Source organism: Nansenia antarctica (assembly GCF_963989245.1).
Source record: "Nansenia antarctica genome assembly, chromosome: 7".
NCBI classification, from domain to species: Eukaryota; Metazoa; Chordata; class Actinopteri; order Argentiniformes; family Microstomatidae; genus Nansenia; species Nansenia antarctica.
The window spans coordinates 48,335,887-48,348,386 of record NC_137677.1 but is presented as its reverse complement, the minus strand read 5'-3'; the positions used below and the strand labels follow the sequence as shown (position 1 = coordinate 48,348,386).

The following is a 12,500-nucleotide window of genomic DNA, read 5'->3' as shown; positions in this document are numbered from 1 at the left end:
GTGTGTGTGTGTGTCAACAATGGAAACAGCATTTGCTCCCGCAGAGAGAGAAGAGAGAGGAGAGAGAGAGAGGGAGAGAAAGAGAGCGAGAGATAAAGAGAGAGTGTGCTTGTGTGTGTGGGATGGGTTTACTACAGCATATCTGAGCCAAAGTGACATCAGGATTGAGGGTTGTCGCTGGAAGCTAGTGGACATGAATGGTCCTCTGACCTCCTCCTTGTAGCACCGTGGTCCCAGGTGAAGTCACAGGCTACAACAGACACATGGTGAAGCCTGCAATCTCGCCATCAATATTTTTATTTTTCATTTCTCTCCCTTCCTCTCCTCCTTTGTGCCACGGCTTTGAGCAAGGATCATTTCACGACTCAGCAACAATAACAAACTACAGTGGTAGAGAGGTTATTTCTAGTACATGATGGAGATTTGGAGGGCACATACTAAAGAACATCCTCGATCACAGATAATAATAATAACAATAACTGTTATTATTATTATTATTATTATTATTATTATTAACAGTTATTATACTGTTAAAGATAGTGACATCAAGGAATTCTTGTCTGAAACTTTGTGTCGGATTAGGGTCTTTGTTGACCGAGACTGTCACTATTTTACATCACTAAATAAAGCCTAGTGTTTATCTATGAAGAGAGCATCACTCAACATTCAAAATTAAAACTACACTAAGTGAATGCATCTCCATCTGGAATGTCCCCCTTTTGCCTGTGCATAAAAAAACAACAACTAACAACAAAGGTCAAGTAAAGGTTTGAGAACCTTTTATTCCCTAAAATGAAACAAAACATTGAATGAAACAAAACTTAGAAACAAGGTCAAATAAAGGTCACACGTAACTGGTGGAAGGAAGCCGCCCTTGTTCTCCTCCTTCATACTCTCCCTCTCACGCTGAGTCTGGTCAGACCCCTGCCGTGTTTGGCCATATGGTACACAGCACACCTCTCTCAAGAGATCAATGAGACAATGCAACGTACCACTGTATGACCTCACACCACACACACACACACACACACACACCTCACCTCCATATCACCCCACACACTCTGTGTGTGTGTGTGTGTGTGTGTGTGTGTGTGTGTGTGTGTAGGCACGCGCGTATCCTCTCTCTTACCCTCTGTGCTGAGTCCAGGGCTGGATGTAAACTGGGCCACATCTACGATCTTCACAGCAAACTGCTGTCCCGTCTCTCTGTTGATGCATCTCCTCACCACACTGAACGGACCCCTGCAGGAGAGAGAGGACAGGGAGCACACACACACACACACACACACACACACACACACACACACACACACACACACACACACACACACACACACATTAGTCATCCATCCTTAAAAGACCAAATCTAAAGGGCATTGCACAGGGGTCACAGGCCTGGAGCACATGTTTACAGAAGAATGAATACATTTAATTTCAAAAGGGAATAACGACGACGACGACGACGACAACAACAACAACAACAACAACGAAACCTGAGGCGGAGGAGATTACTCCAACGACGAAAGTGAACAGTCGCCTTCTAAAAAAACACTACCGCTACCCTCAGCGCTCTAGTCTAGCCGCCACAGAGGGAGGTCAGTCCCATGAAAACCTCCAGTCAGCTCAGCTTATTGAATCACCCGCCTATGGAGATAAATGCATTACCCATTTGCACCTGACCGGAGCCGAGATGGAACTGACCCGCGAATGCTGTGAACTCACACAGTGTTTTAGTAAACAGACAACATGGTCCGTCCGTCCCCCCCCCTGTGGCCTCTTTCACAGCAGCCCGGGGCATAGGTAAGGCACTCTACAGAGACAAGAGAATAAAAGCCCTCGCTCGTACAGTTGTGGAGGGAGCGTAATGGAGCTGACCCCCTAACTCAGGGAGGTGTTTAGTAAATAGAAAGCTTCCTCTTAGAGGCTGAGCAGGAGACCAGAGGGCAGCCGGTGGGCAGAGGGGAGGGATAAGACAGAGGTACTAGACAGGTAAGGAAGTGTACTGCACACACACACACACACACACACACTGACACACACACACACACACACACACACACACACACACACAGGCCTGCCTACTGTTTATAATGCTCTCTAGGTCATAGGGAACACCCAAGAGGAAGTTCACAAGAGATATAAAAGGAGTGCTGGATCATGAGGACTCTAAGCCGTGCGTGCGCCCGCCCACACACACACCTTTGGATAACCCTTCTACTTCTATTTAATCATAGTGCAGGTGTGTGTACGGCAGGTCGAATCGTTGGTGCGAACACATTAACCAAGGCTGAACACACAGCTGCCTTTGACCCCTCTCTCCTTGGAAAGCAGACCGTTACATCAGCCCCAAGCCCCCAGGTGTGTGTGCACAACGTTTGAGTAAAGATGACCTAATTCACACCTGCACATCCTTAGAGAGAGAGAGGTAGAGAGGGAGGAGAGACATGGACACTCTCCTCCCTCTCTACCTCTCTCTCTAAGGGAGCGAGGGAGATATACAGAGGGATGTAGGAAGAGGGAGCAATACATTTAAAATGGTCCCACTTAATACACTTAAAATGGTCCCCAATACATAATGTTGCCATTTTAAGTGTATTAAGTGGGACCATTTTAAGTCTCTCTCTCTCTCTCTCTCGTAGCGAATTGGCATTTTTTTGTTTCCAGCTTGATTCATTTCCACATAAATAGATGTGGTCAGACTGATTTCCTTGCAGGACAAGCTAATAATTTTTTTTAGGCCTAGCGCCTCATTTCTTTGACCTAATAACTGAAACGTGGGGCCTTTTTAGGCCTTATAAATCGGAATGCTGGATTTTTAAGGCTTTTTAAGACCAGCGCGGGAACCCTGATCCATACACCATCAACCTCTTGCATCATCACAAAGCGCCAGTAAGATGATTGTCTGAGTTCACTTCAACAGAACACCATGGCGCCAGTGCTTAGCTTACCTACATCATCAGAAAGTGCCAGACAGAGCCACTCACACAGCTAATGAGTGAGTGAGATAAACAGTAAACAGTGTGTGTGCACGTGTGTGCGCGAGGTGTTCTCTGTTCACAAACACAGACTGGTTGAGCAGATGGTGATCAGGCTAAAGCTGCTTAGTGTCAGAGTGGTGAGGAAGAGCGGCACTCTGCCCAGAGATGCACAACATACAGAACACACACAGTCACACACACACACACACACACACACACACACACACACACACACAGAGACACACACACACACACACACAGAGACACACACACACACACAAAAATGCTGAGTACGGTATTATCACTATGACTAGCCTGTAAGGTGAAATAACTCAGAAAGGGGGAAGGGGTGTGTGTGTGTGTGTGTGTGTGTGTGTGTGTGTGTGTGTGTGTGTGTGTGTGTATGTGCACATGTGTGTGTGTGGGAGGGAGACAGGGAAACGGAGAAGAGAGCATTGTCGGAGTCTCTCTGAACATCACAGGAACGACCATCATGCAATAAACACAGACACACACACACACAGACACACACACAGACACACACACACACAGACACACACACACAGACACACACACACACAGACACACACAAAACTGACTTTTAACTACTGACAGTGCTCCGGGGTCGACAGCTTAGCAAACAGACACATTCTGCGGTCTCCACGGTTTGCGAGCACATGAAAAGAGATTTAGTTTAAAGGCTTGTTTGAGCAGTAATTAGCCTAACTGAGAACACACACTGTAAATTCCATGCCAGCTCAGGTCAGGCCATCTCATCCATCCACTCTAGGCAGAGGAAGCAGTGATATCATGGGCCAGACGTATGTATCTTATGAACACAAGTCTTTTTTCAAGTAAATGATCAGCCTGGCCACCAGAGTCAACCTGCTCCCATCGACATGTCTTCCAGTGTTTCCCAGACATAGAGACCAGACTGTGGTGGGCCGCCGGAGTCTCATTTGTCCCCGCCATAGTCTCATAACGTATTTTTAGCACCGTTTTTTTTTTTATCCTGTGGGAAACACTATCTTCTACAGGGAAAGGGCCTACACAGAGTACAGTGAGGAGGAGGAATCAAATATTCACAGAGCGCACGCACACACACACACACACACACACACACACACACACACACCCCCCCAGCTGATAAACACCACTAGTTAGTGGGATTGAGAACTACAGTAGTGACATTGGACGTTCGGGTCTAACGACCAGGTTAGGGCTGCCACGATTAGTCGACTAGTCGCGACGACGTCGATTACCAAAATCGTCGCCGACATATTTGGTAATCGACGTCGTCGCATGTTTTTTGGAGCTGAAATAAGCGTTTTTTTGTTTTTTTTTTAGCACCAGGGGAGCCCCCCCTCCCAAATTTCGTTGTTTGGTACCTGTACTATATCAATGACAATAAAGACCATTCATTTCATTCGATAAGCATTCGTTTTTCTTCCCTGAAGCTGCCACTGGCTAGCGTCTCCCAGTGTCTTTGATGTACATGCGCAGTGTCGGTCATCCGGGGCACACGTGACTTCCCCGGAAAAACAAACAGAGAAATGTCTTCCTGTCCTCGTACCAAAGTGTGGGAGCATTTCAACCACAACGTTGAAAAAAAGAATGTAAAATGTAAAATTTGCAAAGCTGAACTCGCTTATCATGGCAGCACGTCTATGATGCGCGAGCATCTAAAAAGGGAAGCACGTTGTGGCAGATGACGAGGAAGACGATGGCTCGTCTCGGTAAGCTAGTTAGCTTGTTATTGGCTAACGATATCGTTACGTTAAAAGCCTTCTTACATTATTTTACGTTGTCATCAAAGCGATACTTATCAAATAGCAAAAAATGTTGTCTTAACGTTACAGTGCTAAGAAGGCGCGTTCTACTATGAGATGAGTGAAGCAAAGCAAAACTTTTGTACTCTGTACAAGTATTTATTTTTGTTTTTGTATTCTTTTGGTTGCCTAGTGCCTAGCCTACCTCATTTTACTCAGCAGTTTGCACCCTCTACTACTCTTTACATAATACTCCTAAATAAGAGCGATTGAGTAATTGTGCGATAAGCTGTAATTTATGATCCGATTAGTCGACTAATCGTTAAAATAATCGGTGACTAGTCGACTATGAAAATAATCGTTTGTGGCAGCCCTAGACCAGGTACACAGGTGCAGCCAGGTTCTCTCCTCTGTGCTAGCTTACCTCCTCTGATCCACAACAGACTTTTTACTCATGTCCTCTGGAAACTTCCCTATTCAATCACGGGTATCAGCTGGTATCACCACTTCTCATTTCAATGCGGCCCATGCTGCTCTCCATTATCTGATCCAGCACGATTCTCTGGGCACTCTACTCTACTCTCTGTCTGTCTCTCTCTCTCTCTCTCTCTCTCTCTCTCGCCACCTCCTTGTCTGTCTCTCTGTCTCTCCCATCTCTTTCTCTCTCTTAATCTCTCTCTCCCTCTCTCTGTAGAAGTACATTATCAAAGCGGTAAATGCCAGGGCTTTCTTCTGGACTCGCACACAATAGACAACAAGCCCCCAAGGTGTTTCGAGGCGAGGAGAGAATGAAAGGGAAAGGGAGAGTGAGAGTGAAAGAGTATCGCCCTTCAAGCTAAGTTAACAGTAGCTGCATTTACAATAGGAATCAGGCTGACTTCTGTTCAACGCAAACAACAATGCTGTGTCTCTTCAGCAGGACACACAGGCTAACAAGCAGGCTAATATAATAATAAAAAAGAGAGACAACAGACAGAGAGAGTAGCCCATCAATTCAAGCAGAGAGGCCTCGGCAGTCATCTGGGCTGAGTGTATCTCGCCGTGTGGGTGAAGTGAGGAGCTGAATGTTGAACAGATGAGGGGCTCGTTCACAGAAGCCCCAGTGTAAATCTAAAAAGATGAGGAGGACGCACAACCTCCCCTCTCACATCTGCCCGCATCTGCCATAAACTGGGCAGATTAACTTCAGGAAAATGTCTCTGTGGAGAGGAAGGGCTGGGACAATAAAAAGGGAGAGGGGGACGAGGAAAGAGTTGAGTTATCGACAACTCAAGAGGCGGAACCCAGTGCCTGTACATAGAACTGTACATGGAAGCCGGCATTATGTGTCTGAATGGGTCTCGCAGCTGCACATGGAGTCAGCCATTAGGGGTCTGAAAGGGGTTCAGTTGCACCACTCAGTTCAGTTGAGCTTGTCTAACTCTTATCAGAGGGAATTATGCCATTTCCTCTTCTCAAGGATGGCAGGAAGAGAGGAGGGGAGAGAGAGCGGTGACCTGCAGCTGCAGAGAGGGCGGTGAATTGAGGGCTAAGGACATGCTTTGTGTGTGTGTGTGTGTGAGTGAGTGTGTCTCTGTGTGTGTGTGAGAGAGTGTGTGTGTGTGTGTGTGTGTGTGTGTGTGTGTACACCATATGTGGAGGTTGAGGAGGAGAGATTCTCACGGTGTAGAGCGGAAGAATCTACTGGAACTAAACCCATTATAACCTCCCAACGACCCCTGACCTCTGACGTGACGATGGTGACAGAGAGAATGACATACGGCAGGGCAGTGACCTCAACCTCCGACCTGATGATATTACCATTGACCCTGAGAGGGCCGGGAAGGGGAGCGTCGGTCACATTCCATGTTAGAGCTTTATAGTAACCAATGGGGATTTATTGTAACATTAAAAAAGGGATGACACCCTGTGGATGTGTGTACAGTATGTGTGTGATTACACATGTCTTCTGAGTATGTGTGGTGTGTGTGTGTGTGTAAAGGTGATTTGCAGTACTCCTCACATCAACTACAGAGTGCATCCATCACACTGCGTCTCATTCCGTAAATGTCACCAGTTTTACGACATTCACAATCGTGCACAACGTACATCACTCACACATTCTCATTACCCCACATAATGGGCAAACCCCCCGGGATAGAGGATGGCCCTCTATCTGTGTGTGTGTGTGTGTGTGTGTGTGTGTGTGTGTGTGTGTGTGTGTGTGTGTGTGTGGGACTATGATCCATGATACTGCTGTAATTCTGTCACAGTTGTTAACTGGCCCAACAGAATCCCAACACCATAACCATTAAACAGACTATTATGGGATCAATAGAGGGAGTAGCCTTAAGCTGGGCCATGCAACAGTAGGGAGGCTACACACACACACACACACACAGCGCTTTTACAGCCTTGTAGCAGTATCAGAAATGTTCTATCATTAATGACTCCACAACACAGAAAGAACATTCAGACAATTATCCCTAATTTAGGTTCATTAACATGTATTCACCTCATGCGAAGCAGAGAAATAGCTTCCATCTCACATCTCTGACCCCCCCCCCAACTCATTCATCCTGGAGAGAGCTGCCAAACAAGTGAAACAGGGAACAGAGGAGAGCGAGAGAGAGGAGGGGGAGAGTGCTATCAAACAAGAATAGCTGGCCGTTGTGTTGATTCAATATGCAGGAGATGCTGTTTGCATTTGGTGCATTCGGTCTGGACAACAGATGAACTGAGCAGCCACCTGGGGTCTCCACGTCTGTGTACATCAGGCACAGAGTCAAAGTCTGCTAGTGTTGGCAGTAAAGACCCAGAGACAGACAGACAAAACAGAGAGAGAGACAGACAGACAGACGGTCAGAGACATACAAACAAAGACAGATGGACTGACGGACGGAGGGTTACAGCAGAAAAGGGAGAGAGAGAGAAAATAACGATAGAGTTTCTCAACAGGAGGTTCAGTTGGGAAAGAAAATCTAATTGACAGAAGGACAGAAAAATACAACAACAAAGGCAAAGCGGCCGGATGAAAGCAGCACTGCATTCCATGAACTGAGGAAAGAGGGTGCTACGGTGAACATACCAACAACACAAACCTGTATCATTCCCTCTCAAGCATTCCCTCTTTATAGAGAGATAAAAGACAGAGGGTGGAAGAAGCGAAGGGAGAGGAGGGGAGGAGTGGGGACAGAAGAGAACAAAATAAAATAAGAGAGGCCGAATCCGTGGTTATGCAACAGATGGACGGACACAGACATCGATTCACAACCTGGCATTAGGGCCCTGGCTGTCCTGAGTAATCTCATTTTCATGAACTCTCCGAACTCTCTCTTTTACTCTACTGTAGAATGTCAATGACACGACGTGCCAACTCCCGTCAATGAGCGTCACATGATCTCGGTGTGTGTCTAAGTGTGTGTAGCCTTTTTTTTTGTGTGTGTAAATAGCTGTGTTATGTATGTACCCATGTACTCTAGGAGAATGTGGTCATCACGTCATTCATAAGGAGAAATCATCCTCTGTGTCTCAACCATGTTGCTCACCGCTTCCCTACTTCCCTAAAAGTTTCCCTACTTCCCTAAAACCGGAAAAAGGACATCCTGAAAAGTGTGCAGTGGATTCATACTACATGAAAAAAGCAAAAAATGCAGTATGACATCCTGGCATTTTATACAGTACATACTTAGGCAATTAGGGAACATTTTGCATACACTGCAAAGACGTTCTAATCCTCCATACTGAACACGCCTACTAAATAGATGGCAGTTAGAGCCTTCAGACAAGGCCTGGTTGTGTGTGCCCTCTGCCCCCTCCCTGCCCTTTGACCTGGTCATGCCCCTTAACCTCAGGGCAAAGGAGGCCGAGGCGGGTATGGTTTAGTCCCCTGTGCCAGCTAGGAGAGGGAGAAAAAGAGTGGATGGATAGAGAGAGAGAGAGAGAGAGAGAGAGAGAGAGAGAGAGAGAGAGAGAGAGAGAGAGAAAGAAAGAGAGAGAGAGAGAGAGAAAGAGAAAGAGAAAGAGAGAGAGAGAGAAAGAGGAAGAGAAAGAGAGAGAAAGAGAGAGAGAGAGAGAAAGAGAAGAGAGAGTGTGTGTGTCAAATACAGTGTCAAGCGTGACCACAGCATTGTGAGTTGTGGGCTAGTAGGACAGTCAGGTGACATCTCTAATGTCACTCTCAGCAGGAACATGATGGAGTTGAAGTTTCTGTATCTAACTCCAGCACTGCTAAGCCTCAAAGACTGTACACGTAAAAAAAAAACATCTCACTGTAAGAGTCTTCCTGTGGTTTAAGCCCTTTATCAGAATCAAGTTTATTGTTACATCCCACATGGATAAGAGAATCAAATTCGTCCTCGACATAGCAGCAACAAGAGAAAAATGGCAATAGTTATATTGAAAAATATTATTATAATAATTTAAAAAACACAATAAGACAAGAAAAAGAGACAATAAACAATAGAGTGGAGTAATATGAGCTAGCCCTATAGTGAGGATTCTCAGGGGATACTTCTGTACTTCTTAGCGGATATTCTCTTAACCGTCTTATTATTTGAGTCATTCAACTCTGAAATACACAGATACGACAGGCTGTGAGCCCTGAGCTCTAGAAACAGAACGGAGCAGGGCCTTAAGTGTCACCTCACAGCACATCCACTGCTCATACCTGGCCACCCTGACAAACGTGTGTAAGGGAGTGAGTGAGTGTGTGTGTGTGTGTGTGTGTGTCAGTACATAAGGGACGAGTGTCAAATGGTGTACACAGCAGACAAAGGTGTGTGTTTTAAGGCTCTAAGCCAGTTAAAGCTCTCTAAGCGCCGCCGCGACCACATGACCCTGTTCCTGGTAACAACCTTTCCATTAACTAGAGGAGATCAGGGGTGACGGAGAGAATGACTTGAGAGGGTAAATAAAAAAAAAATACATGATTTTATAAGGGGGTCACCTTCCCCTCTCCCCCCTCTCTTTAAAGGTCAGGCAGTATATCTCTGTCAGGACTGCAGTCACTACCTGTCATCCACCACAGACGACTGAAGACCTATCTCCTCAGGCTACACCTTAACTGTCCCTCGTGAGACCTCTTCAGCCCCTCTCCAGTGTCTCTACTGTACAGAAAAAAGAAAAGAGAAAAAAAGAAAAGAATCGTCCTTCTTCCAACGTCCTAGTTATGACTGCCAATGGCACTTGGCCCAAGCGTAGATTACTTTTTCTTGTTATGCCTGATGGATAGACGATTCACTTACTTAGACAAATGTATTTGTTGTAAGTCGCTTTGGATAAAGGCGTCGGCTAAATGCCAAAAAAATGTAAATGTATAAAGGTCTGTCTCTTTACCTCCATCCCCCTCTCTCTCTCTCTCTGTCTCTCTCTCTCATCCCCCTCTCTCTCTCTCTTGGCTGCTTGACTCAGCACAATGAGGACACGGCTCTCTCCCTGCTGTGAGTGGGAATTAAACTGGAGGCCGGTCCTACATGACTAATGGGGAATGAATAATGTGTGAATGAAAAAGAGAGAGAGAAAGAAAGAGAGAGAGAGAGAGAGAGAGAGAGAGAGAGAGAGAGAGAGAGAGAGAGAGAGAGAGAGAGAGAGAGAGAGAGAGAGAGAGCGCAATTCTTTGAACATTAGGTGTGGTGTAGGTTCTGCTTATCGAGTTCCGGTGGGCGGAGAGAGCCTCCCATATGAGGCCACCTTATTGAGAAAGTATGTGTGTGTGTGGGTGTGTGTGTGTGTGTGTGGTAAACAACAGTGCAACAACAGAGTCTGAGGCTGCATGGAGGGCCATGATACCCTGAACACATTGTGTCCCCACACCGACACACCTCCTAGGCAACGGCAGCAGAGTGAGGCGAGAAGCCTCATGAAGTCACGACAAACACGTTACGCCCGTCCTCCCGCCCGCAGACACACACACACACACACACACACACACACACACACACAGACACAGACACAGACACAGACACAGACACCAGCTCTAAGATGCCTCATGCCTGACTAATACATGCCACGTGGATGTGCGTGTGACAGTACCAGGACATCATCAGAACTGTCTGATGTGTGTGTGTGTGTGTGTGTGTGTGTGTGTGCAGGTGTGTGTGCAGGTGTGTGCGCGCGTGTCATGGAGCAGTATGCTGCTGCTGATCACTCTAAGTGGACCCAGCAGTGCTACAAATTCAATTAAAAGCCTGACATTTCCCAGCTTCAGCCTACAGGCTTCACAGAGACATGAGAGAGAGAGAGAGAGACAGAAAAACCCCAAACTAGGAAAAGAGCACATAACCTAGTAAAGAGAGAGAAAGAGAAAGAGAGAAAGAGAGAGAGAGAGAGCTCCCCACAGCAGGGCAGGCAGAGTACATGGTACTAGTCAGGAGTGTAGAGCGAGCTTCCAGAGAACCAGAGTATCTCCTAAGGGAGAAAACATACACATGGGTTCAAAGGTAGGTGAGTGAGTGTGTGTGTGTGTGTGTGTGTGTGTGTGTGTGTGTGTGTGTGTGTGTGTGTGTGTGTGTGAATGAACAGTGAATTGGTGTGTTTTAGCGTGTCTTACCTTATTCTTAAACTCATAGCCTGGGGGGAGAGTGATCTCCAAATTCCTCCCTCTCATCTCTCCTCTACGTTTGTTATTTTCCTCCCTATTAACTATGGCCTTCCCTCCCTCCATCCCTCTCTCTCTCCCTCTGTATCCCTCCATCCCTCCATCCAGCCCTCCCTCCATCCAGCCCTCCCTCCCTCTCTATCCCTCCATCCAGCCCTCCCTCCCTCTCTCTCCCTCTGTATCCCTCCATCCAGCCCTCCCTCTCTATCTCCCTCTGTATCCCTCCATCCATCCATCCAGCCCTCCCTCTCTCCCTCTGTATCCCTCCATCCCACCCTCCCTCCCTCCCTCTCTCTCTCCCTCTGTATCCCTCCCTCCCTCCATCCAGCCCTCCCTCTTTCCCTCTCTCTCTCTCTCTCCCTCCGTATCCCTCCATCCAGCCCTCCCTCCCTCTCTCTCCCTCCGTATCCCTCCATCTAGCCCTCCCTCCCTCTCTCTCTCTCTGTATCCCTCCATCCTTCCATCCAGCCCCCCCTCTCTCCCTCTGCATCCCTCCATCCAGCCCTCCCTCTCTCCCTCTGGGACAATGATTATGTAAGGCGGCAGCACTGGGCGGCTTACTTACGCTCTCTTGGGGTTTAAAAAGAAACCAACACAGGGTGTGCTGTCCTGCAGCGCTTTCTCTCTTGCTCGCTTGCTCACACACACACACACACACACACACACACACACACACACACACACACACAAACCGCCAGGTTTGCTGAGACAAAAATCACTCATCTGCTCTGCTTTGGCCTGGTAAAGGAAGTGGCCCAAGGCTGCAGCATTAGAGCAGAGGGCCACGGTGAAGCTGCCCCTAGACACTGACTTAAGCCAGGTTTTACAGCCCACCTAATTGTTGAAGCTGATCCGAGATGTTTGCTTTACAGCCACTTCTATAATGCAGAGCCTCTTCTTCAGCATGAGCTCACTAGGCCGCTGCTGCCGCTGCTGCACGGCCTGCTGGGACATTAGCATTCTCATGAGTGGCTATAAATCAGCAGAATGATGTCATCACCACCTCCACCAATCACAGCACAGTTATGTCATCTCCTGAGCTTTATATCACTTCGACTCTTCTCCCTCGCCTTTTTTTTTTTTACTCAGAGTGGCAAATATGATACATTTCACATAAAACACAGTTCCATCAGCGAGTTGGGTGGTGAGGATAACGGTGAACCCTCGGCTGTGATG

The 12,500-nt window shown here is 47.1% G+C and overlaps 1 protein-coding gene across 1 annotated transcript in view; it reads right to left on the bottom strand.

Annotated features, from left to right (window-relative positions):
• Positions 1 to 12,500, bottom strand: part of caska (calcium/calmodulin-dependent serine protein kinase a) — a 96,673-nt gene that overhangs the window by 55,022 nt on the left and 29,151 nt on the right. Inside the window, exon 2 of the mRNA XM_080536841.1 lies at positions 1,130 to 1,242. Coding sequence (XP_080392967.1) covers positions 1,130 to 1,242 — 113 coding nt within the window. The remainder of the gene's footprint in view (positions 1 to 1,129; positions 1,243 to 12,500) is intronic.